At 42.1% G+C, this 23131-nt stretch overlaps 1 protein-coding gene across 1 annotated transcript in view; it reads right to left on the bottom strand.

Moving 5' to 3' along the window:
• Window positions 1-14783: 14783 nt before the first annotated feature.
• The window catches only part of ctnna2 (catenin (cadherin-associated protein), alpha 2), a 343169-nt gene continuing 334821 nt past the window's right edge, over window positions 14784-23131 (bottom strand). Inside the window, exons 17-18 of the mRNA XM_030094501.1 lie at window positions 18877-19011; window positions 14784-15933 (exon numbers count right to left, since the gene is read on the bottom strand). Of these exons, the coding sequence (XP_029950361.1) occupies window positions 15646-15933; window positions 18877-19011 (423 nt within the window). The 3' untranslated portion in view covers window positions 14784-15645. The remainder of the gene's footprint in view (window positions 15934-18876; window positions 19012-23131) is intronic.

The raw sequence follows: 23131 nt of genomic DNA, 5'->3' as shown, positions 1-23131 counted from the left end.
CACGGAAGAGGGGAACTCCCTCTTCGCTCGTTTAGTAGCGCTCAAGTAAGATGTAAGTTTCTTTTACCTGGTGGAGTCTGTGCTGGAGCTGTGGCAGTGCTAGAAGCCAGTCTTTTCTTACTTTCTGGAAGCTCCTGCTCAGTTGTTGCTCACTAAGCATCTGGCGGAGTAATGGCGGACAAAATGAAACCTAACAGCCGGAGCGCGCATTACGTCATTCCTTTCAAATTCTCCCCAAAAAAATTCTGGTGCCGGACCGGCACTGCAACTTTCAAGTAACAATTTAGTGCTGTTAGAGGAACTTGTAATGAATATGTCAGGGCACATTGTACACATCATTAAAAATGTGTAACATATTTATGGTGGAAAATAAGTATTTTTAAGGTTGTAAAACTCCTTAATGCACCTTTAAATATAGAAAACAAATGTTATAAGACCACAATGTGTGTGGATAAAAACCTTCAGTGCATCAATGTAAAACATCTCAGGGTGAAAAAGTGTCACATGCCCAAAGTAATTATTTCCCTGTTAATTTCTTAAGAGCAATACATAACTTGTAATTGAGGACTATTTAAGCAATGTCGTCAAATACTCTTCTACAAATCTTCAACACTGTTTTCAATCAAACCTTCACTGTTTTCGTCACTCAGCTCCAGCGATGTGTTCAGCTCGCAGAGAGCAGATCACTGTATTTAAAGTCTGATGTGTGTTCTTCACACGGGCGATGATTTACATACTGGAATAAAACTGGCTCTGATTTCAGCGTGCATGTGCACATTTCTGTGGGCGCACAGTCGGTAGGTTCAGTCATCTGGCTCCTGGAGGTTTACATCAACACAAGGGCCAACATAGGAAGCCAGCGATTCCACTTCATGCCGATGAACAATTTCTTCGCAGCCTTTGAAGTCTGAGATTTATTCAGCCAACCAAGAGGAAGACGGCGCAAACAAGGAGTGATGCAAACCACGCAAAAACACGAACGCCACGAACCAATTCACATGCAGCTCGCTGTGATACAATGCCAAAGATGGAGTCACTACACCCCCACCCCCCCCACACACACACTCACACAAAACTGGCTTGTAGTGACACTATCTCACTGTAGCTTGTTGTTTGTGTGTGTCTTGCACATGTGTGCATGTGTGTGTGTGTTTGATACCTGCAGTTAGATTTATTGGATTTGGGGTTGCCTCATGCTGTGAGCTCTGTGGTACAAGTGGGCTTGACTCAGTCTCCCTGTGTGAGCGCTGGCAGTGCTTTGCACTGACCTTGCAGTCGAGGTGTCACTCCGCGGTGTTGTTGTCATTACTCAATTAGACGGAATTAGGCACTGGCTAACGTGACAGTCGCGTGCTGTGAAAACCGACTCCGAATTAGATTTTCGGCTTGGCAAGGTTAATTTTAATGGAGTGGCTATGAAATCAGTCACAACAGGTCTGTTTTTAAGGCGATGATGTATAAGGCCTTTGGATATTATTACACGGGCGTCTCTCGGTTAATAAAAAATAAAACTAAGGACAATAAAGCACACACACACACACACCCTGCTGCAATAACCAGTGACGTAATGACATGTCAGAGTGATGTTATATCTGTTTCAGACTGAACTGTCAGTCGATTTCAATGCAACCTGGGTTTCAGTGTATGAGACACTTAACAATTAATTAACTGATCAGAGTTGGATAATGCAGGAGAAATGTTCTACAAAAGTTGCTTGTTTTAGCAAAGGTGTTGTACCTACCATATATTGAGCATATGTGTTATGGAAATTGACTGTGCTGAAGTTGCACCTTTTTCGTTTCTGGTGTTGAGTTTTAAGAATTGTATATGGAGTAACGTGTCAAATTAGATCACCTGATTGGAATAAATTCAATCTGATCAACCAAAAAGTGACCATATAAATGCAATTCTTGTCATGTGTCCATTGGGGTTCAGTGTCTGCTCATCTGGTGGGCTGGTAACTTTAAAAGTGCAATAATCCAATCAATGAACTGTCAGTAAACTGCATTTGATATGTGGGAATTATTTCAAAGTAATTGAGTAATTGAGCCGTGTATCCATCCCTCCGTTCATCTTCATATCTCCTTGGTCCAGATGGGGTCATCATGACACTATGGACTGCAAAGAGGTCCAAACGTCTCTGTCCACCAAACCTTAGATAAACCTAAGTGGAGGGTCTAGGAAGATGCCTGCTGGTTCTGGAAGACCTCTAATGGGAACCGAATAGGAGATTTCTTAAAACAAAAGTCTGAACCATAGTGTGCCGTTCTGAACTTGGTGAAGCAAAGGACAAGGATATCTGAATATCCACCCAGATTATAGCAGGAGTAAAATCATCATCCTCCATTTCTAATCTGGGCCACATGATGAAACTCTTCAGTCTTTCACAAAAAAGTAAAGTCTGGCCGTCATGAACTATTCTAGGATTGTGGGTGTCAACTGATCAGCAAACAGAAAACTGTTTTCCCTCCTCTCCATGGTCCTGAATTTAAACATGTAAACTCCTCCACGTGAGGAAGGTTATACCATCACCTATATAGGGCGTGTCATCTGTTCCGGGGAGAAAACCACAGATTCGATTGTGATGGTGCAGACCTGCTGTTAAATTGCTTCATACTTGGCAACAAACTGTTCCAGTTCACGGTGGAGGCACTCAATGCAGCGGAGCCAAAAGAATAACATCATCTGCAAAGAGCCGGAGCAGCAGCCTGCAGACTCCCCACACAGTGCATGTTAGATGCACAAAAGCATTAATAAAACATAACACACATACGATCAATCCCTTTAAAAATAAATGCCAACTTTTAGTCGCAATCACTGTTTCAAACAAAGTTACACTCATCTTTTTCACATTTAAAGACATGATTGTTGCGTTGCACAGGCTTTTACGAGCATTACTTTATTGAGAGTTGGTTTATTTACTATTACCATTCAGTTAAAAACAAGGTTTCCATTTAAATTAAGAACTGCATTTGTATGTCATTTTCTGTCAAAGATACAAGAATATACTACCGCTTATCTTTCTATATTTATTGTAAACATTATCTTTCTGTGTATTAGTGTCATTTTAATCTATTCAAATTTCAGTACTGACATCCATACAGTCCAGCTACTGTACGTCAAGAAATCTAGTTTAAAGGGCTTTATCTTCCTTCACTCTGCCACACTTGAAGCCACACAATACACAACTGTGTTTTTTCTGAGGCCATCCGGTAGAGCACACAGCCTCCTTCAGTCAGCTCGTGTACCTTCCTTTTTTATTGAACTGAGAAATTGTTTTTTGAGGGGCAAAGCCTCTTTATGTGCCCCAGTTCATCCACTCCAGCCAAATGTGGTGCTAATGACTTTCAGCATGCGAATTCCTGCCTGAGCAGAAAATCTCATAATTTGATGCAACATTAAAACAAATGGTTTTATAGCTTGATTTATATCCGTAGTTATCTGTGTTTTACTGTTACAGCTGACTAAACCATAAAAAAGCTGCTGACCGAGCAGGAAAATGTTCAAAGTTTCATCAGTCAAACACTTCTCATCCCCTCTTTAACCTCTATGAAAGCACATCTCCCCTGATGGGTAAATATGGACTTCTCTTAATGCTCACTCGCTGAGAGCTAATGTTGAGCGTATAGTTAATAGTTGTAAGGGCGGTAATAGTTCGGGATAGGAGGGAATAAGTCTTCACCATCCTCTGAGTGTGTGATAGAATTTTTCTTCTGATTGGCCGAGTTTCAGCCTCGGCGGAGGTCACACTCCTCCCTCGTTCAATTACAGACTGATATTAATCAAGCCTCTTCTCCAGCCTCTTTGGCCAGTTGCAGACCACTTGATTATGACCTTGTTCAAATTTGCAAAGGATATTTTATTCTTTGGTGCTCCGTCCATGGCTCTGTGTCACTTAAAAAAAAAAAAAAAAAAAAAAAAAAAAGGAGCTCTGGCTCATTAAGGTACCATCTGGTGAAATCCACAGTAAAAATGAACATGCTCAGAAGCATGCAGACCTCCAGCGGGGCCTCTATTCACTGTTAAGTTTACACTCAGCACTCAACCAGGATACAGACTGCAAGCTGTTATATCAAATGAGCACGAAAAATAAGAAAATTTGTGTTTGGAAATTTTTTTTTTTTTGGGTGGTGGCACCGACTCATCGGTCCTGCGAATTTCATCCCACAAATGAGAATGGCTTTCTGACAGTATCCTGTAGGAGATGTGTGCCGTCAAGAACTGAACAGATACATCATCCCAAAAAAAAGCTTAAAACTTTCTGTCTTTGTGACAGAGTGAGGGGTTTGGCCTTCCATAGACTCCTCCATTCCTCCATGTTGAGAAGCGAAAGCTGAGGTGGTTCAGGCATCTGATTCGGACGGCCACCTCCCGTTAGAGGTTCACCAGGCACGTCCGACCAGGAGGAAGCCCCAAGGTCGGCCCGGGACTCGCCAGAGAGATTATATCTCTGGGTTGGTCGGTGAGCGTCTCGTACGGGGGACAGAGTCGTCGGGGCTTCACCGCTCCCTGTGCCGCCGCCACCGCGACCCCGTATGGACTAAGTAGGTACGGAGATAGATGGAGGAACAGATGGATCGTATCTTAAAATCCTGATGCTCCACGGATGGATCTGTTCAATGTGACTTTAAACAGCCTGCAGACATGAAGAAGGGAAGTCAAAGAGACAGTCAGAATCTCCAAACTCACACGTAACAAAATGTGTTCTACACCTTTTTTTTTCATCTTGTTCTTTCCCCACAAGACTCTCCCCTCCAGGATGTGACTGCTCAGCTGTCTGCGAAGAGCCTCGACCCAAACCCTTCTCCCTCACACACTCTCTCCACTGCGGAAGTCTGCCCTGAGTTCCACCGTCTGAAAGCTGCTAAAGAGGTAGCATTTAGCGCTCCAGTGAGCCTGCTGCTAACCTCGCCATGACGTGAGGAACGGACACAACCTGCAGAACCGGCAGAGACGAGGATTCCTCCATCCTGCAGCAGGAGACGGCTCACACTTCATTTTCATGATCATCTACAGCTAACACGGCCGACTTTTCTACTTCATGAGTTCATTTTAACAGAAAACAAGTGAAAGCGAGCAGTGTTTCTTTCTGATTGCAACGAACTCCTGTTTTGACGCATTTTATTTGTTTTGAACTGGTGCGACTGGGTAATTGGTGGTTAGTGGACATTATTCTTCACACAGGGACATGACTGCATGCTTACAAATGATTGTCTTACACACACACACACACACACTCACACACGGACCTATATTCTCACCCAGACCTCCACATGTGGCTCAAATAAATAAATAAATAAATAAATAAATAAATAAATAAATAAATAAATAAATAAATAAATAAACACATACTCATGAATCTCTCATGAGGATTCAGAAAGAAACACTCACACCACACTTGTGCGCAGCAATATTTAGTTCAGATTTTGTGTTTTAAATATTTTGTAAATGTTTCAAATACAAAAGTGGGTTCTTTTAATAATGAGTGTGGATACTTGATACCGACCTCCTCTCGCCTTCACTTTTGGCCTCCTGCTTATTTTCTAATTTTGATTAAAGTTAATAATTTAATTATCAATCAGGGTTCAAATTACTGGTTCAGTATAATTTTATGAGGCTGATTAAACTGATCAATTCACTGTTGTACATTTCATAAATTCAGATTGTTCTTTTCTTTTTTTAAATAAAAACATTATCAGTCATTTTATAAGAATCACTTCAGGACCTCAGAATTGATCTTGACTTCAAATATTACAGCAGTATGAAGGCATGTCAATAACCACAGCTACTTGATATAAAAGCCCTGGATTTAATATGATTGGTACTATTATCTTTGTGGATAAAAATAAAAATACAACAAAAAACCTTGAAATTTTGTACCAGTGACCACCAAGGCATTTACCTTTACAATGGTGGTGTTCTTTTTGTTCGAGATGTAATTGTAGCTATTGCGACAAAATAATCCATAAATCATAAATTTCCTAACATTTTGTACTTGGTTAAAACAGATTGTACAGAATTTGTTACAATACGCACATTGTGTTTTCTGGAGCTTGGTTTTGAATTTCTCTTCAAAAAGAAGAATATGTAAAGGTTCCTTTCAACCTTTCAGAGAGCAATTGAGAAACGTTCTGAGTGCATTATGAGCTATGTCAGTTGAAGAAAAGGGGAGCAGGAAGTAAAGGTACACTTTTCTTTTTCTTAGAATATTTTTTTCTCCCAAAGAAAAGACCCATGACAACAAGTGAACTCATGCCATGAATGAATTAAACTCAACATTCAAGTATTTGCAGAAATTATTAGCCAGATTCTGTCATAATCCTTTTAAAAAATCCAACTAATGAACTCACAGAAGTCTTTCTTTTTGTCTGCTCTGTAGCTTGAAATTCAATAGACTGACAGAAGAGTCACAGTGATATTGATCTTCCCATCAGACTTTCATCAACAAAGTGAAAACGTGTGGTTCCCAAAATGTCTGTTTCTCCATGTTGAGCCACTCAGCGAGAACAAGAAAAGTGTAAATGAAACTCTGAATCAACGCAGACAAAGGGGGTAAATGCTCCAGCTGCTGGTGAGGTGATCCGGAGCTGCCAGAACAGCTGATAAACGGTGAAGTTTTGACGACAGGCATGTGTCATTCATTTGATCTAAACGGTTAAATCGAACAGGCCTTAAAAAAAAGATAAGTATAAGCTAGACTTCTAGAATTCTCATTTCTACGAAGGCCTGCTGCTCAGGCGAAACCATTGATTTTTACTTTTATCTCATTTTCCTGCTGATTGACCTGTAGATGTGTCATTATTGTAAACAGGATAGTATTATCAGAACTAACAGAGAGGGGGAAAAAAAAGCTCCGACACTGAGGGCTCAATAACGACAAAAATACAAACTGAGTAAAACAAGATGCCAGACTTTCTCTGTGTGAGTAAACTCGGAAGAATTTAGGTGACGACCAACAAAAAAAAAAAAGAGAGTTTCATAATCCATCCTTCTTTCTACCCACTTGAACTTAATTAGGGTTGGAGGCGCCAGAGCAGATTCCAGTTAACACTGGGTGTGAGGCAGGGCACGGCCCGGACAAGCTGCCAGTTCATAACGATGATAAAACAGGGATAGTGTTTAGGAGGCTCTGCCTGCTATAAATCATGGCCATTGCGCCTTGTTTGAGGTGGCTCGGTTCAGTTGGGAGACCCGGTCGTCTGCTAATGTTTGTGGTTCGATCCCCGTCTTCCCCTGCCCGTGTGCTAAAAGGCAATACAGTGCGCGTGAAACTCAACGTATGCGCTTTATTGGAGAAGCACCACTGAATTCAACAGTGAACAGCACGCACTGCCCACGGGCAGGGGAAAAGATCCCGGTTGTGGTGGCGTTCGCGGTGCCTTGCAAACCTCCGACTAATGTGCAGAAAGCCAGAGTGTAGCTCACTGCTGCACCAGAAGTGAAAACTCACTGCATCAATACCAGCCTATGAGCTAAATTACTCATTCTGAATACAAATGCACACGTCCAGCGAGTTTCATGACCAGTCCCTCTATGGCTTTTATGGCTTTTGGACCTAGTTTCACAAAATGTTTTTAAACTTGAGTTTTGTTAGATATTGAATTAAAAAAAAGCAAATATTTAAGTTGTTTACTTCAGTCTGAACTCTCTAAGTATGTTTCTCAAAAGGTGCTACAAGAAGACCCGCGGCCAGGCGACGTCGCCCACCCCAGCACACAGCTCTAATGGGGACGTCACTTACAACCAGCCTGCTCTCACTCACACTGTTCATCTCTCACCCTCCTTCCCTTCCTCCCTGGCAAAGAGAGAAACTGACAAAATACCTGCTCCACCCTATTACCAAACTGTCCATCACTCCAAAGGTCAGCACAACAGTTCGGCCTCGGTCCCCTTCCAAACTCTTCACCCCGCAGCGCTCTGTCCATTACACCTGGAGACGGCACTGTGGCCCCTGCCCTCTCCCTCCCCTGACTGTCCATCACTGACATCCAGGTGAGCAGGTAATTGGTGAGGTTCAGCCCCGGCAAAGCAGTGGCATCTGACAGCATCCAGAGTGCACCCAATGACTACCTGCGAGCCGGCCAGGCTTCCACAGCAGCTGCTCGACACATCTGTGGCTATTATCAGGCTCCTCCGGAGTCTGGCGCCGCACATGTAAAACAGCAGCACAAGATTCAGACTTTTTCAACGACAAGGAATCTTTAGAAAAGCAGCTTTTGTGCACTGTGCACATCAGGGCTCAGGCACGCTTTGATTTCCAGCTCCTGCACGACATCTCAATATCTAACCAGATTATTATGGGCTTGGTTTGAGGACATATACATGTATGCGCAGGTAGACTGAGATTAGCAAACCTCTTGTCTGAATATATCAGCAGGATAATATATGTGGGTTTTATGTTCATGTATGATATTTGTGCAGCACATGATTTATACCCAGTGGGGGGGAAAAAAAAGCATGCTAAAACAGGAGGGACCGAGGCCTTTATGAGATTTATGGCCATGGCGAATGGTTATGTAGCTCATGTGACATAAACACAGGAGGCTGCAGTCTACATCAATTCATAATGCAACAGTTAAAGTTCACCTTGATTAAATAAACAGTTTTTGCATATCCCCAACCATCTGCTGGAGTTGCCTCATATGACCATGATGTATAAAGCCAAACCTAAACTGCCACTCAGCTACCATTTGGGAGTGAAAATACTCATTCTTAAATTCTAATTTTCCAGGCTTGTCCGGTAACACAGTTGTGCCCAAGAGTGGGTTTGAGCAGTCTGCTTGATTCAACGTATTACAGATAAGTCAGGTCTGATCCCGTCTTTCCTCTGCCATTAGTCATGAGCTCAAAATCTGGACCATCTTCAGAGTTTATTCAGAAAAATGTGACTTGCAGCACCTTAGTAGAATAACATGCAGTCATTTTCTCTCCACTGAAGTCCTGACGTCAGAGGCTGCTGCAGGATGATATACTGAGAGTGAGAGTGTTTGCCAGTAAATATAAGTCAGTTTGTACTCTTTTGTTGATATTAAATAGCATTCTTGAACATAAACTGGCCATGGATTGGTACTCCCGTTAATTACAAATGACTCTGTCATCAAACAGTTATGGGAATTCAATTCAGTGCATTCTTATTTATATACTGTAATTAACAGCACAGTAAATTTGAACGACTTTACCAGAGAAAAGCCCATCAATTCCACGTGAGCAACAGAAGGAAAAACTCCTTTTCAACAGAAGGGAACCTTTGCAGAAGCAGGGTCAGAGGTGGAGACTGAGCTGTTACAGTTAGGGATGGAGGATAGAAAGAGAAAAACATGGGATAAAGACAGGCAGAGGAGGATAAGGGGACCGGTAGCTCAGATCACGGATATCAAGTTCTACTGTCAGAGATCTTACAGGAAGGTAGAGAGAGAGAGAGAGTGCATAGGCTCCAAGAAAGAGAGAGAATGCTAGTCACATGTATGACTGTAAGGAAAACCATTAATAGATGAGAAGCCCAGTAGTAAAGGTCTCTAAACCTAAAGCAACATAACTCGAAAATGGTCCTGGGAGGCCTGAACCAGCTCTAACTGTAAGCTTTATAATATAAAAAAGTCTCAACCTTTAAAGTAGAGACTATCAGCCTCCCTCGCTGAGACTGGGATCCAGTTCCACGTGAAAGGAGCCTGACAGCTGAAATCTCTGCCTCAGTGAACACATAAAGGAGGACAATTTAAAATTTTATTGTAGAATTAACAGGAAACCAATGAAGAATCAATTCAAGACTGCTTAAGCAGTTTTTGGGCCACCCTGATGGGAATTTCAATAATCTACTCAGGGGGTAACAAATGCATGGATCAGTGAGTCAACATCAGTCTGAGTTAACAAGTTTCTGATTCCAGAAATATTAAGCAGGTGAAAAAAGGGAGATGCTGCAGACCCGTTTAATGTGGGAGCTGATTCATTCATTCAGTGAAATGTAAATGTATATTGTGTGTCAACTTAATGTTTGTTAATAAATTGTAGTTAAATGTTAAAGTCAATGTCAATCTTATTTTTTTATTTATTTATTTATTTTTTTTTAACATGTATTGCTCAGAGGAGAGGAGTTTGAGTGTCAGACCATATTTCAGGGGAATCGCTACACACAACAGAGTCAAGATGACGGAGCAATGGATGGAGTTCATGCATGTGACGTCAACTAAATCCCCAGTCTCAAAGAAAAATCACTTATCGGTGACAGAAACATGTTTTTGCTGTGGCTGGTTTGAATGTCAAAACTGATAATCAGCTCATTCTGATGCATAATGATGCCAATTCTGCAGCCCACTGGCTCAATCACTGTTGTACTAAATTCAGCAAATTGAATCCGGAAAATTGGCAAACTTATTTAAATGGAAATCTTCAACATTATTACTTTAATAAAAATCTGAAATGTCACTGTACCATGATCCCTCTTTTTGTGTTGAATCACTGGGTGCACAGCCAAAAACCCGCTTGCATCCCAAAGGTCTGAGTTTTGAAAGTGAAAACAGAGAAGGAGTCAGGCAGAGGGGTCTGAATGTGGACAGTCACAGTGAAACGCCATGCCCACTTGACCTCCAGACACTCTCAAGGAGTGGAGCGGGAGCTGAAGCAAGCATGAAGGAATAATTTTAAGCACAAGGCTTTCAAATAAGAACTACTGTATGTGTGTGTGTGTTGTCTTTCTCTTCTTATAGGCCCAGAATACTGGGAAAGACATGTACTGGCTTAGTTTACAGGGCCCAAAATGCCACCCAAGTAATAGCAATGTGTCCACACATGTGAATTCAAACACCCACCCTGGGCGTTCAGACAACATGAAGTTTCTGGACAGCAAAGCCACACTTTTTTTTTTTTTTTTGCAACCGGCAACCAGAGTGGAAGAATCTGAAATTGCTTGCTCAGCGTCTATATCTTTACAGCAGAGAAGCTAAAATGCTGACACGTTGAGATCATGGCCCATATCTACTATATAACCCTGCCAACAAACAACACAACAGCTGTAGATTGCAGGGTTGTAAGTATAGTGTTGTGAAACTGAGCTTCTTCTGGCTTTTATAGCAAATCTTTACATTGTCTTGTAATTCCCTGGACCTATAATCTACTCTATTTGGGCATCAATCCACACGAATGTTTTCTTTCTGGCATGTCCATAAAAGACTGTCAAGTGTGAGCTCCAATGTAGCATGCTCCAATGTGGTCTTCTGGATAAGTTTTCATATATTTGTGTGAATATGTATTGGAAATGTTTTTGTCTCCATGTGGGTGGGATCTAATTCTGGATCCAATCAAACTGTAATTGCACATCTGTGGTGTTTCTCCAAATGTCTGGCTGAAGTGACGTCAGTGCATATCTAACACCCAGTTCACTTTAAAGCTTTTTTAACAGGCAACACCGAGATTTACAGAAATCAAACTGCTCCCAAGCAGCCTTTTACAGAGTGCTCAGGTGCTCAAGAGCGCATTATTTCACTGTGACGGATTCAGATATCCGGTGTCACAAGGTTGAATACGTAGACTTTTTGTATGTGCATGTATCAATGTGGCAGCTAAAAGGAGAGATGCGAGGTCCGACCTACCTTTCATAGGTTAAAAAGCAGGTTTTCCTGGTTTCCATGTATGTGAGAAAAGGTGAAAAAGCGCCGGCCCTCCAGTTCAGGAGTTGATGAGCGCACTAATGAACTCCAATGAAGCCTGTTACAGAAACCAAAACAAGCAATGCCACGAGCCCTATGTGCTCTCAGAAATGAAGAAAACGTAAGAAAAGGGGCTATGAGATGCACTACGTCAGGGTGAAAAGCTCACAAACGCAGCGCCCCCGGTCTGTGGGTATGTTTATGTTTTCCCTCAATTTCTGCACAGCATAGTCGAGCATTCAGAGAAAAATCAGGAGCAGTTGGGACTTCTCTCACCTGGCGGCTTGCTTGAGAAAACTAGAATTAAAAACAGGTTTGACCCTTTCCTTGAATAACATTGAAAGAGCTTAAAGTCTAAATAAATGAAAAAAAAATACATGGTAAAGCCTGCGGTTTCATTTCATATCTCCCCAAAACTGTCTGAGATGAATTTGTAGCGGTAATGTGCCGATGGGTTTAAGCTGAATTTATTCACCCACTGCAAAATGTATATTTATTGTATCACCAAATGTCTCTGTGTGCCTGTAAACAGGGATTGGAAATAATCTGTGGGGAAAAAAAACAAAACAAAAAAAAAATCTGCATTGTAGAGGACACTTCAGCTTTGGCGGCCAGACATTATATTCAGCTGATAACCTTTCTGGACTCGTCGTGGTCATTGGCCGACACTCGACTCCGAGACATCAGGTCAGACTGGGTGGACTCCAGTCCACTTTCTCTCTCTTGTGTTGCATTATAAAGCAACGGCGGCCATAAAAGACGTCCCTTTACGGCGCTGATGTCCGCGTGTGCAGATGGCAAAGTGTTGAGAGTCAGACGGATTCTGACACCGCAGACCTGGAGCCAGGGATCCATATTGCAGCAGCTGGTTGTGTGCTGTTCATCACCATTCTCCCTCTGGGACTCCGACAGTCATTTTCCTCTCTGTCTATTTTTATAGTTGGTCTGAGGGAGGTTTGTTTAACTCGATTAGAAATCTGTTTTAATCCCTTTTAATGCAGCACATCCCATGTAGACATCTCTCCAATCAAAGTACTAAAATCCCGCACCGCGCCGGCGTTCCTGCCGCAGACGTTATTTCTTTTTAATTTTCAGAGAGCAGGCTGTCAGCCACCGTGGCATGTTTTATTTGGTTGGTAGAGATGGATACACACAGGGATTATTTCAGTTTAGACAGAAGCACAGCCAGAAATTAATCCCTCCATTAACTGGATTGTGTTACTACTTTTCCCCCGTGGCCCTGTTTTCTAAACAGAGGGTACTCTGGCGATGCAAGCACGGCGAGATGCTTGTTGTGTTTAATGGTCATTCATTAGCAGTACAATGCAGATACATACAGTAAAAAAAAAAAAAAAAAAATCATCATCTACAATTCAACTGCAGAATTATCTTAACCCGTGCCGCGTGAGCCATTATCGGGGCAATTACGCTTGTCGATGCTTTTGATTCGATTCACAAGAGATCAAGGTCACGTTAGGCAATTAGCTGATTTGTTCTCTCAGTTTTAAATGGCGGGGGTGAGCCGGTGATGCCTTCAGGGGCCCGACAGAGATGCTTTCTAAAAGCAATGTATTGTACGGTCGCTTGAAATGAACTAATTCACTGGAATCAGTGGGCATGAAGGGAGGCTACAGCCAGGCAACCGACGGCAGCTCTGAAAAACCAGATGAGCTGTATAAAAGCTGGCCGTGATGGTATCCACGCTGACCTTTCTTTATGTCTCTGGAGAGCTCAAACTTTTATTTTTAAATCTGAGAGTTGCGGGGCTTCTTGTCTTGCTGACTGGAGACCTCTAAGCTGGCGAATCTCAACTCCTGAACAGCTGTTCCTTTATCGCCAAACCTTTCCTTTTTTTTCCCTTCCTCTCAAAAACTCGGTTTAGGAGGGATTCATGAAGACTTCAGTGGTCAATGCGGGTTTATGCACCCGACATGGAGTCAGCATTTAAGTTTGAGACAATGAGGAGGAGATGTAGCTCTTGATTGCTCGTCACATCCAGTAGTCTAAGACGATAAACCAGCAACGCTGAAGCCTAATGTCAGCGTGTGCAATTTGGAAGGCTGCAGCAATGTTTACCATGTTCACAAACGCCATTAATTCACCATTACCAATTAGTAATAAACACAAAGTGCAGCTGAGGTCAAAGGGAAACCATTAGTTTGAAGATTCTGCTTATTAATCTAATCATTCCACAAAGTCAAGTGTTGGGTCGATAGTAGTGCTCCGGGCAAAAAAAAAAAAGAAGCTCAACAGTGGTTACAGTTCACACCCAACTGAGAAATTTGTGTTGTACATGTATCGGGTAATCCATGTGGCTGTGGTAAAAGTGTTTTACTTAAAATATCAATAACACAGTGGCACGAGTGGAGATTCAGGGAATGTTGATGAATCTGGAAATATTTGTTCTTTTATAAAGTGGGCCTTTAAGTGTGGGCTTTAAAAACGTCATGTAAATTGAACTTTACTGATGATCCAAGATCATTATCTCAAGCTAAAATAAAGAGGAGTTGAACTTTGACCCTGAATCAATATACAAATTCTTGTAAGCATGAAGTATTAATGGTATCTTTCCTCCCACTTAGCTTCATGAATCCATCGATTCATGCATCCATCCATCTCCTGTTACGGTTTAATTCAACTCGTGGTTGTCGGGGTTGGTGATAACATTGAGAAAAGGGGTGTGCTGCACCGCGGTCATCAATCCATCATGAAGCAGAGTAACAGGTTTTCACAGCAGGCAGTTTAAAGGTGTGTGTGTGGGGGTGTGTGTGTGTGTGTGTGTGTGTGTGTGACACACCTCCATTCAGCCCATCAAAGCCACTATGGACAAAAGGCAGGTTCCACCCCGGACAGGTTGACCATCGAAGAAAGACATAACCACGTGTATTTTCAGCTATGGCCATTTTAGAGTTGCCAGTAAATCCATGCCTGCTGGAAGAAAGCGGCGTTGAAAACTGAGCTGGGAACTGAACCCGGGAACCCACAGTGAGTTGGGACCGCAAACCACTAAACCACTTACGAAAGGACACTGCAGAGGGCTTCCAAATTGAAAGAAAGAAAAACAAAAGCAACTGTGAGGGTCAAGTTGAAGGATTTATTAGAGAAGGGTGAATATAAAGGTATCGTATGCAGGGATTTCTATTCTCTGAGCAAACCACGACTACTCAAACCTCTCCGTCTATATGATACGCTACACGACTTCCAAACAAGGTCATCATAGTTAGTGATAATCATTAAATAAAAGGGTTTCAAAAAGGCAATACAATAGACCATAAGTGTGCTTTGGTAAAAAACACCATATGGATTATTATCATTATAATCATCAGGAACAAGGAAACTACTCGGATGCTGACACTTCCAGGTATCTTTAACATAAGTTATTCCTATTTCTACATGTTAACATTCAAATTGAAAAAAAAAAAAAAAAAATATCAAGAGGGATCATACCAACACTGATATCGTCCCTGGAGAATTCTCTGTTGAACCGTTCAGGATCTTCACTTTAAGTTTATGTGTGTATACAAGCAGCCATTCAGTAGCACGTTAATGATATAGCTAGAATATCAACTGCCTCATCTGGGTTTTTTTTTTATTTTTCATTTTTTGTTTCTTTTTACCCACAATGCCACTCATCTTCCCCTGATATGTTTCTTTTTTTTTGTTTTGTTTTTTTTTTAAATCCCATCGTTTCATAAGTAGTCGTGTTTGTGACACAGTTTGGCTTTCTCACATAATAAGCTACAATAAGGTTGATAAATACTTTTGGGTGTGTGCCGGCGGCGGCCTGTGGGCCTCGGGGGCCACAGAGTTCCCAGGAGCCACAGCGGGGGGGCAGTTTGACACATACTGAACGTCTCCTGAGGTGTCACCAAGCACACACTGGGGCAAACAGAGGTGGGTCAACACAATGTAAAAAGGTACTTTTTCAACAACTCGTCACTGTTTCGTTGTTTTTCTTGGGCGTTACATCTTTTTTTTTTTTTTTTTCTTTTTTTTGTCTTCCTTAGAAGGAGTCCATGGCCTTGAATTCGCTGAGGGCCTGGACGGGGGAGATGTGTTTCTTCTGGGAGCCTCGCCGTACGCGCGTCTGGCACTCCTCGGGCTTCTCCCTCTTCACCAGGGGCTTCTTCTCGGGGGCCTTCATGCGCCAGGACACCACGGGCGAGTTGACCGCCGCCGTCCCGTACACCTTCTGGTACTTAGTGGACGCTACATACGAGGCCTTTACCGTCAGCACCACGGCGTTCATGAGGTTCTTGGCGGCTTGGATCAGAGAGGTGGCGCTATCCAGCTACAGGGGAGGGAAGAGACAGCACAGATGGGAGATGAAGAGACGTGAAAAGAGCGTCGGGTCAAGAAGTCGACGCGCCTGCAAAAGGGAGAAAGTGAAAGAGCTTCCCTGACCTGGATACCGGTATCAGGACGTATTATCCGCATGCCGCACCGAGGTCTGAGCCACAACCAGCAATTAAGCGGAATAAAAACATGACCCTCGCTATATGACATCCGATTTTAGCAGTCTTAATTAGCGGAGGCAGGGGTCAGTCGTACCTCTGTCTCCGTCTGTTTTGTTTGGCTGACATTTAAGGTTCGACGGCGAGGAGGCCCCCTCCTGCACCACGCTGGGCCAAGTCAACTGTTTAGATTTAATGAGTGTGGACTCCAGCTGGACACCATGAAAAGGTTAAAATCTCAGCGAGACTCACAAGTCTCAGCGAGACAAAGCATAATGGAGTCATGAGGAAGTTTATGACAACAGAAAAATCCAGAAGAAACCACACAAATCAAGTTTGGGCTTAATTAGAAAAACATGTCGCTTCAAGAAAGTTAATGAGGAGGTTTTTATTATACACAGAGTTGTCTTGAACAAATTTTACTCTTTTGTTTCCTTGTAAAATCATAAAGATCCGTTTGTCAGTTGAAAACCCCATTAAAGGAAAAATAAACTATTTATTTTTGTGAAAATTCATTTATTTCTTAGAGTGTGTAGAATGATTAATACCTATTATCCCGTTACTCATGTTAAATGGTCATAAATGTCTGATGGTTCCTCTATTAAGGATCCATCACTGCCCTGCATTTTCATGAGTTCCGTGCACCAAACAGTGTGATCGGTTACTAAAAAAGGTTAATCAAAACTCTAGCATGTATCGTCTTTCAGGTTTTCACTCCTGTGCATTTAGTTAAATGCACCCAGAAATCAGTTTCACTTGTCTATTAACATGAGAATGTTGAAGTACAATTCCTCCCGCCTTTCACACGAAGATGACGCATGAAAACACCCAAGTGTACATGTTTGCATAAGAGTGTTGTACTGAGAGACAAAGCTACAGTGATGAAGCAGAAGCACTTCGCTTGAGTTCTTCCTGCTTGTCTCGGACAAAAGAGCCTTCCTCTGTCCTCGTGTTCTCTTCCTGTTCCTGCTGCTTGAATAATTTATCTTGGGATTTTTCTCGGATGCCGTCGTGGGCTTTGACAGATAGAAGCATTGCACAGGCCCACTAAGTCTTTTTTTTTTTATTTACCTCAATGAAAAAAGCCATAAAACTGTTTTCTGAGTATTTTTAAATGGCCATGTAAAATACAAACACCATTTAGGTTCATAGTTTCACTTAAAAAGAGATGATATCTAATATAATCTTTCACTTCAGAGTGGAGATTGACGTCTTACTGCTGGCTCTGTAGCGCTGCCTAAAGGCGAGCAGATGAAACACAGCTAAGTGGCCGTTTATGTTAATAAAATAAACACAAATTGGGTTAAGCAGTTAATGTTTCAGGAGCTGACTAATTGCAGGCAGCTCCCCTCTATCTGGACGGGTTTGTTAAGAGAAGTTTTCTCTACATTTGCGACGTCCTACATTTGTTGCTGCCACTAAGGATATTTAATTGTACTTTTCTTTTCTAAGTGCAAACAGAAATAAGAATACAAAAATAAACTTTTATCATTAGTGTTATGTTGGCTGGCGTTAACCATTATTTTCCAAGTGCAGCAGTACTGAATACCAGCCTTCATGTCTCCTAATCAGCTCGGATAAACACATTTATACGCTCTGTAAGATGAATTATAGTAACTATAGTACAGAGTTCAGGTTTTTGCTGGTAACTGGTGATTTACTGCTGATCACTTCTTCTGCACAGTTCCCTTCTGACTGCAGGTATAAAGTTCATGATTTCTCACCGAATATGTTCGAACACAACTAGTAGTTCTCAGGGAACTACAGAGCGACTGTTTTAAATTTTGAGCCACTCTAACAAAATTGACTGTAAAAAACAGCTTGTTTTCTGCACATTTAGATCACATTAATAAAACTCAGGTGTTAAAGTACAGGTCTGGAAACCACTGCAATTTATTTAAACAGGCTGTTAATTCAGACGTTTCATATAATGGGTAAAATTGTAACAATGATTTTACATTGTGGCCTTTTTCATTGTAGGGTCTTTGTTGTAAAACAACAAGCAAACGTTAAAGAAAACATTTATGTGGTTTCTTTGGTTTACACACGTGTGTACTGATCAACAATGAGAGACCAGAGCTTAATGCAGGATGGTATAAAGATCATTATACATATGTTAGCAACAAGGATGGAATTTGTAAAGAGAAAAAAAAAACAACTCTTCTATTGTCTCCATTTGTCTACAGCTTGAACACATATCTTCGTTTAATTGTGTGCTTATTGAGCTGGATGTCTTTTGTTAAGCAGAACAATAGATAAAGTACAAAGACATGAGAACATAATTATTTATATTATCTAATTGTAATACTATGTTAATCGATAGTAAACTAATTCGAATGAAAGAACTGAAAATGCATGAGGTTTTTATGGCTTTTGATGAAGTTTGAATGTATCAATAGTTTAATATAAATATACATGGCTTCAATATACGTATTTTCTGTTCACTGCCTAAAAACAATGAGAACAGTAGAAAGTTCATCTATAAGAAATGCAAAATGTTCCCTTTAAGTTTGAGTAGCAATAATAAGGACTTTGTCAGACATTTAAAACAAAAGTACATCCCCGGTAACATTAACAGAACTGAAACTACATCAGCTTTTATCTGCATGACCTTCCGCATCACCTTCGGGTTTCACGGTAACTTTGAACTAAAAGGTTTTCCCACTTTTAAAGCTGGACAATAAAAATAGCCTATAACACACCGAGTGTTATGATTCGGTGCTAAAATCCTTTGTGGAGAGTGCAGCTGGCGCTGTGCTGATTTGTATGGGCAGACTTACCCCGGACACAATGAGCTCTCCGCCCAAGTTCTGGACCTCCGCTTTCACCTTGCTGCAGATGTTGAGCTGATGGCAGTACAGAGCAATTCTCTGCAGGTAGGCAAGCAGATCCTGCTTGCACGCCGAATCTGGGCACTGAAAGAAGAGGGGGGGAAAACACAGTCAGACCGCACAAAGACAGACCGGCTTCAACTGGCCAATGACCTCACGCAGTTTTTAAGACCTTAACTGATACTTTTATGCAAAGTCTGCTTCACTCTGGGCGTGCTTTCATTCAAGTGGCGCATTGCAATATTCAGATTCTGTGTCACAAAATGAGGGAGTCGCTTGAGAAGGCACACTCTCTCTGGCTGTTTTCTGTGGAGCTGACACTCGGTAATTCACGGCGAGCAATAAATTCAAATTCAGGACACTTATGACTCATCAGTCTGCATCAGCACTCGGAGGGAGAGTGACGTCTGTAAAATGAGACACACTGTGACATTGTTAGCAGTGACTAGGGTACATGTCAAGGATGTGCAGATCTCTACGAGGCGCAAACGCTCTGATTTCACAAGAAAATCGCAGCCGTGTGGTACGAGAGAAAAAATATGCCCCTCACTGCACTACATCAGTTTTAAATGGTGTAGATCCGACAGAGTTAGGCTCCACAGCAACAGTTCTTTAGTGTTTGGACTGAGACGGCCCCATTAGAATATCTCAGTCTGGCTTTTATTGCAAGTTATTCTCATATTTATCTCTGCTTTGTACTTGCTTTTATCGTGTTACTTTTTTGGACAACACACATTCCTAATTGTATTCTTTATGGATGATTCAACAAAGATTTAAAAATTTTGCTATTTCAATTTTTAAGTTATTGATATGGAAACCTACTTTGTATTGCGTGGTAAATGGATTTCACTGACATTCAGCTTTTTCACCACTTGAGCAGCCCATAAAGTGTTTCACTCTGTTAAAAAAAATTAACCCTTTCACACTCACACTGATGGAGCCAGCTGCCATGCCCACTGGGGGCAAAAAAATAGTGAATCTCTGAACTGTGAGTGTGTGTGTGTGTGTGTATACATCTGCAAATGTTGATTGATTTTACCAGTTTTTACTGCTCTAATAAACAGTGATTATGAACACAAACGATGGTAGAAAAGAAGTATGTGTACCCTTTAAATAAATGGTCATAAAATGTGGCCAGATCTACATCTCAGTCAGACGTCCAGTCAAACAAAGTGCTGATTCAAGTCCTTCAATCACAAGTTTGCAGGTTCAGTTCATCATGTCTCTGTCTTTCATGGATCTAATTCAATGCTGAAATAACAACAATATTAATAATAATAATAATAATAATAATGATGATAATAATAATAATGAAGCATATTTTCTGTTTCTGAAGCCATCCTGTTATACATTTTTGCTGCAGAGTCAAGTAATTTCCAACAGGAAGACGGTCTGCATGCTCCTTCCATCGCACGGCATGTGTGGCGCTCTTGTGAACACTTTATACCACAACTCATCTGAAAGGCGTAATACAAATAGTAATTGCTTAAAGGAGCTATCTGAGATTCTGCACAATTTTGAGCCCTGACTTCAGTTTGAAATGTTGGCACCGCACCCGAGCTCTCTGACTGGTTCCTCACATTGAGAAAACCCTCCCACTCCCCCCTCCGCTCTGCTCCCACTCAGCGTGCACGACGCAACATGCACATCCCATGCGTGCACAATCCTCCGGAGGAAACACGGCAGAAGCCACTTCGACTCTATTTTGTTCAAAATAAATGGCCACTTCGTCTCAGGTAAACCATACTTTACCTTGTCACTACATGTTCAATGCAGAAAGAAGCTTGCAAAAATGAATTTGTAATGTTTGCTCCGCCCCCACCGCTGCTGCCAGTGGAGCAGAGAGGTCGTCACGCTAAATCCTCAGGCAGCGCTTTGCGGGGCCAGATATCCAAAACACGCTGGTCAATGTGTGATTTTTTTCACATAAATATAACATGGACTTCGTAGTACATGATGTAAAAAGCATTTTTCTCGTCCTGGTTAAATTAAAATCGCGGATAGCGCCTTTAAAATGTAGGTTTTTCATCCGGGTGGTCCCGTTAAAGGAATCCTGATCTGTGAAGATGAGGTTTATTAAATACAGTCTACCAAGAACAACAGTTGTATCCAGAGCGGTGGGGTTCCTACTCTTTGGGTTGCTAATTACACTTCAGAGCAGTGGAAGATGTTGCCAAGCATTCTATTTTTTTTTTTTCCCGGCATTGCTTTGTTGCCGCTGTCGGCTTCAAAGACGAGTTGAGTTACGCCACAGGAGGTCAAACTCATTCATTTCACATAAAACAAGCTTGTCACAGCATGTTGCACAACAAGAAAACAGATCAATCAGAGATGAATGGACACAACACTTTGAAGCTCAACTGTTATTTCCATGTATCCCTCTCCTTCCTGTCGTAATTTATTCAGTTTTGTTTTTACTTTTTTTTTTTTTCTAGGTGGGGTGGGGTCTGGTGACAGACGTCGGTCGTCACGCCGTCCTGTGTGCCACGTCGACAGCGTGATCGCACGGCGCGGCAAATGGACCAGCAGGTATTATGAGGACAGCCTCCTCAGGCGCCTCGCTCCCACAGTTTTCCCCCCTATTATTCCATCTGGAGGTGATCCAGAAGGCAGCTATGGCCCACTAGGCTCCCAGTGGGTTAAGAACACTGCATCAGCTGCTTAAACACTGTGAGCATCATTTTGTAGCAACACCTTTCTCCCAGCCATTAATATTAAACGGGCCTAACTAGGACATTCAGCAGCGGCGGCTCTGTATGGGGAAATGCACAGCTCATTTCCTTGTCTTGTGGGCTCGAGTGGAGGGAGGGACGGGAAGTTAAACATGGAACTGTGATATGAATAACCCCCTACAGGACTCACAGCTTCTCTCGTCTCGTCTCTGAGAAAGAAGTAAAGAGAGAGAGAGAGAGAAAAAAAAAAATGCCTCCCTTGTAAAGACAAATAGTATCGACTGGCCACAAGTGCCCTTCGCTGATAGTCACAAATAGCAAGTACAACGCTGTCTTCTGCTGTCTGGTGAAATGTTTGTGTCCTCAGCCTACAAATACAACGGCAAAGAGCTATTCCAGCCGTTATTTACATTTATAGTTGTGGCCACTATCAGAGCAGGGCTTTTAACGGCACATTAAGGCGCCGGCGTCCTCGGCGAGCGCCAGGCTGAGGTGGAGCTGTTAGCTGATGGAGCAGCCAGTGAGGAAAAGGAGGGAGGGGGTTCTTTGGGCATTATCAATTTGCCGTCACTCCTGGTGAGCAACGCTGCTAAGTGCACTTCACACTATTGGCACAGACGCACACACGCGCGCACACACACACACGGCGGCGACGGCGCCCCGGGCCACTTTGATGCAGACATGACACAATTGTTCCCCGTTGTACATGTGACTAATAGCCCAGTTCTTCCACAGATTCTCTGTTGATGTAAATAAATTGTATGGCCCATTACTTTGTCAGCCTCATTGAAGTTCCGTTCCTCTCTTCATCTGCCGCCGCGGAACTGGATTCATCACCGAGCGCCCGGGAAACGCCGCCAGGTTCCGTTTGTTTAGTCTTTCCAAAAGTCGCCCTGACCTGATGACTTCTTTCCAAAAACTTCATGAATATATTTTTTATAGCTGGGTGGAGTTTTTGTAAATGTGTTTTTTTTTTCTTCTTCTCTTTTTGTGGAACTTTTTTGTGAGATGAATGAAACATGCACCGGTGGATAATTCAAAGAGTTGATGTGAAAGGTGGTGCGAGGACGAGAGCAACACAATATGGCAGTCTGTCAAAACACAGACATATATTACGCCGCCTGTACGAGCAGCAGTGAACTACTTAGTGACCTTATGTAGAAAATATACGCATCGGTAACTTGAGCCTATATTTCTGTCAGTTAGCCACCTTTTGTTTGCTTCTTTAAGCGATTTTTCCATCTTTGCTTACATCTCTAATGCAATTTTATATCTATAAGTTAAAAAAAAGAGGAAAAAAAGTGCATTAAATAACAGAGAGATAAGTGGTGCAGGGATGGCAGTGAGTACAGTGTTGGATTTAAATAGACTCTGTGATACGACATATCTTCTAGCTGAGTGGACAACCACCACCCTGCTGATAGCGATCTGGCAGCTGTCAGTAACTTTAAGAGGACTGGTAATCTTTCTATTTGCTCATCCGGTCTCTGTTTGCCATCTCCACCACATGCTGAGAGCTACTGTTTACATTT

This window comes from Salarias fasciatus, chromosome 6 (genome assembly GCF_902148845.1).
Source record: "Salarias fasciatus chromosome 6, fSalaFa1.1, whole genome shotgun sequence".
NCBI classification, from domain to species: domain Eukaryota; kingdom Metazoa; phylum Chordata; class Actinopteri; order Blenniiformes; family Blenniidae; genus Salarias; species Salarias fasciatus.
The sequence above is the reverse complement of the archived record's forward strand: the minus strand, read 5'-3'. Positions and strand labels throughout refer to the sequence as shown.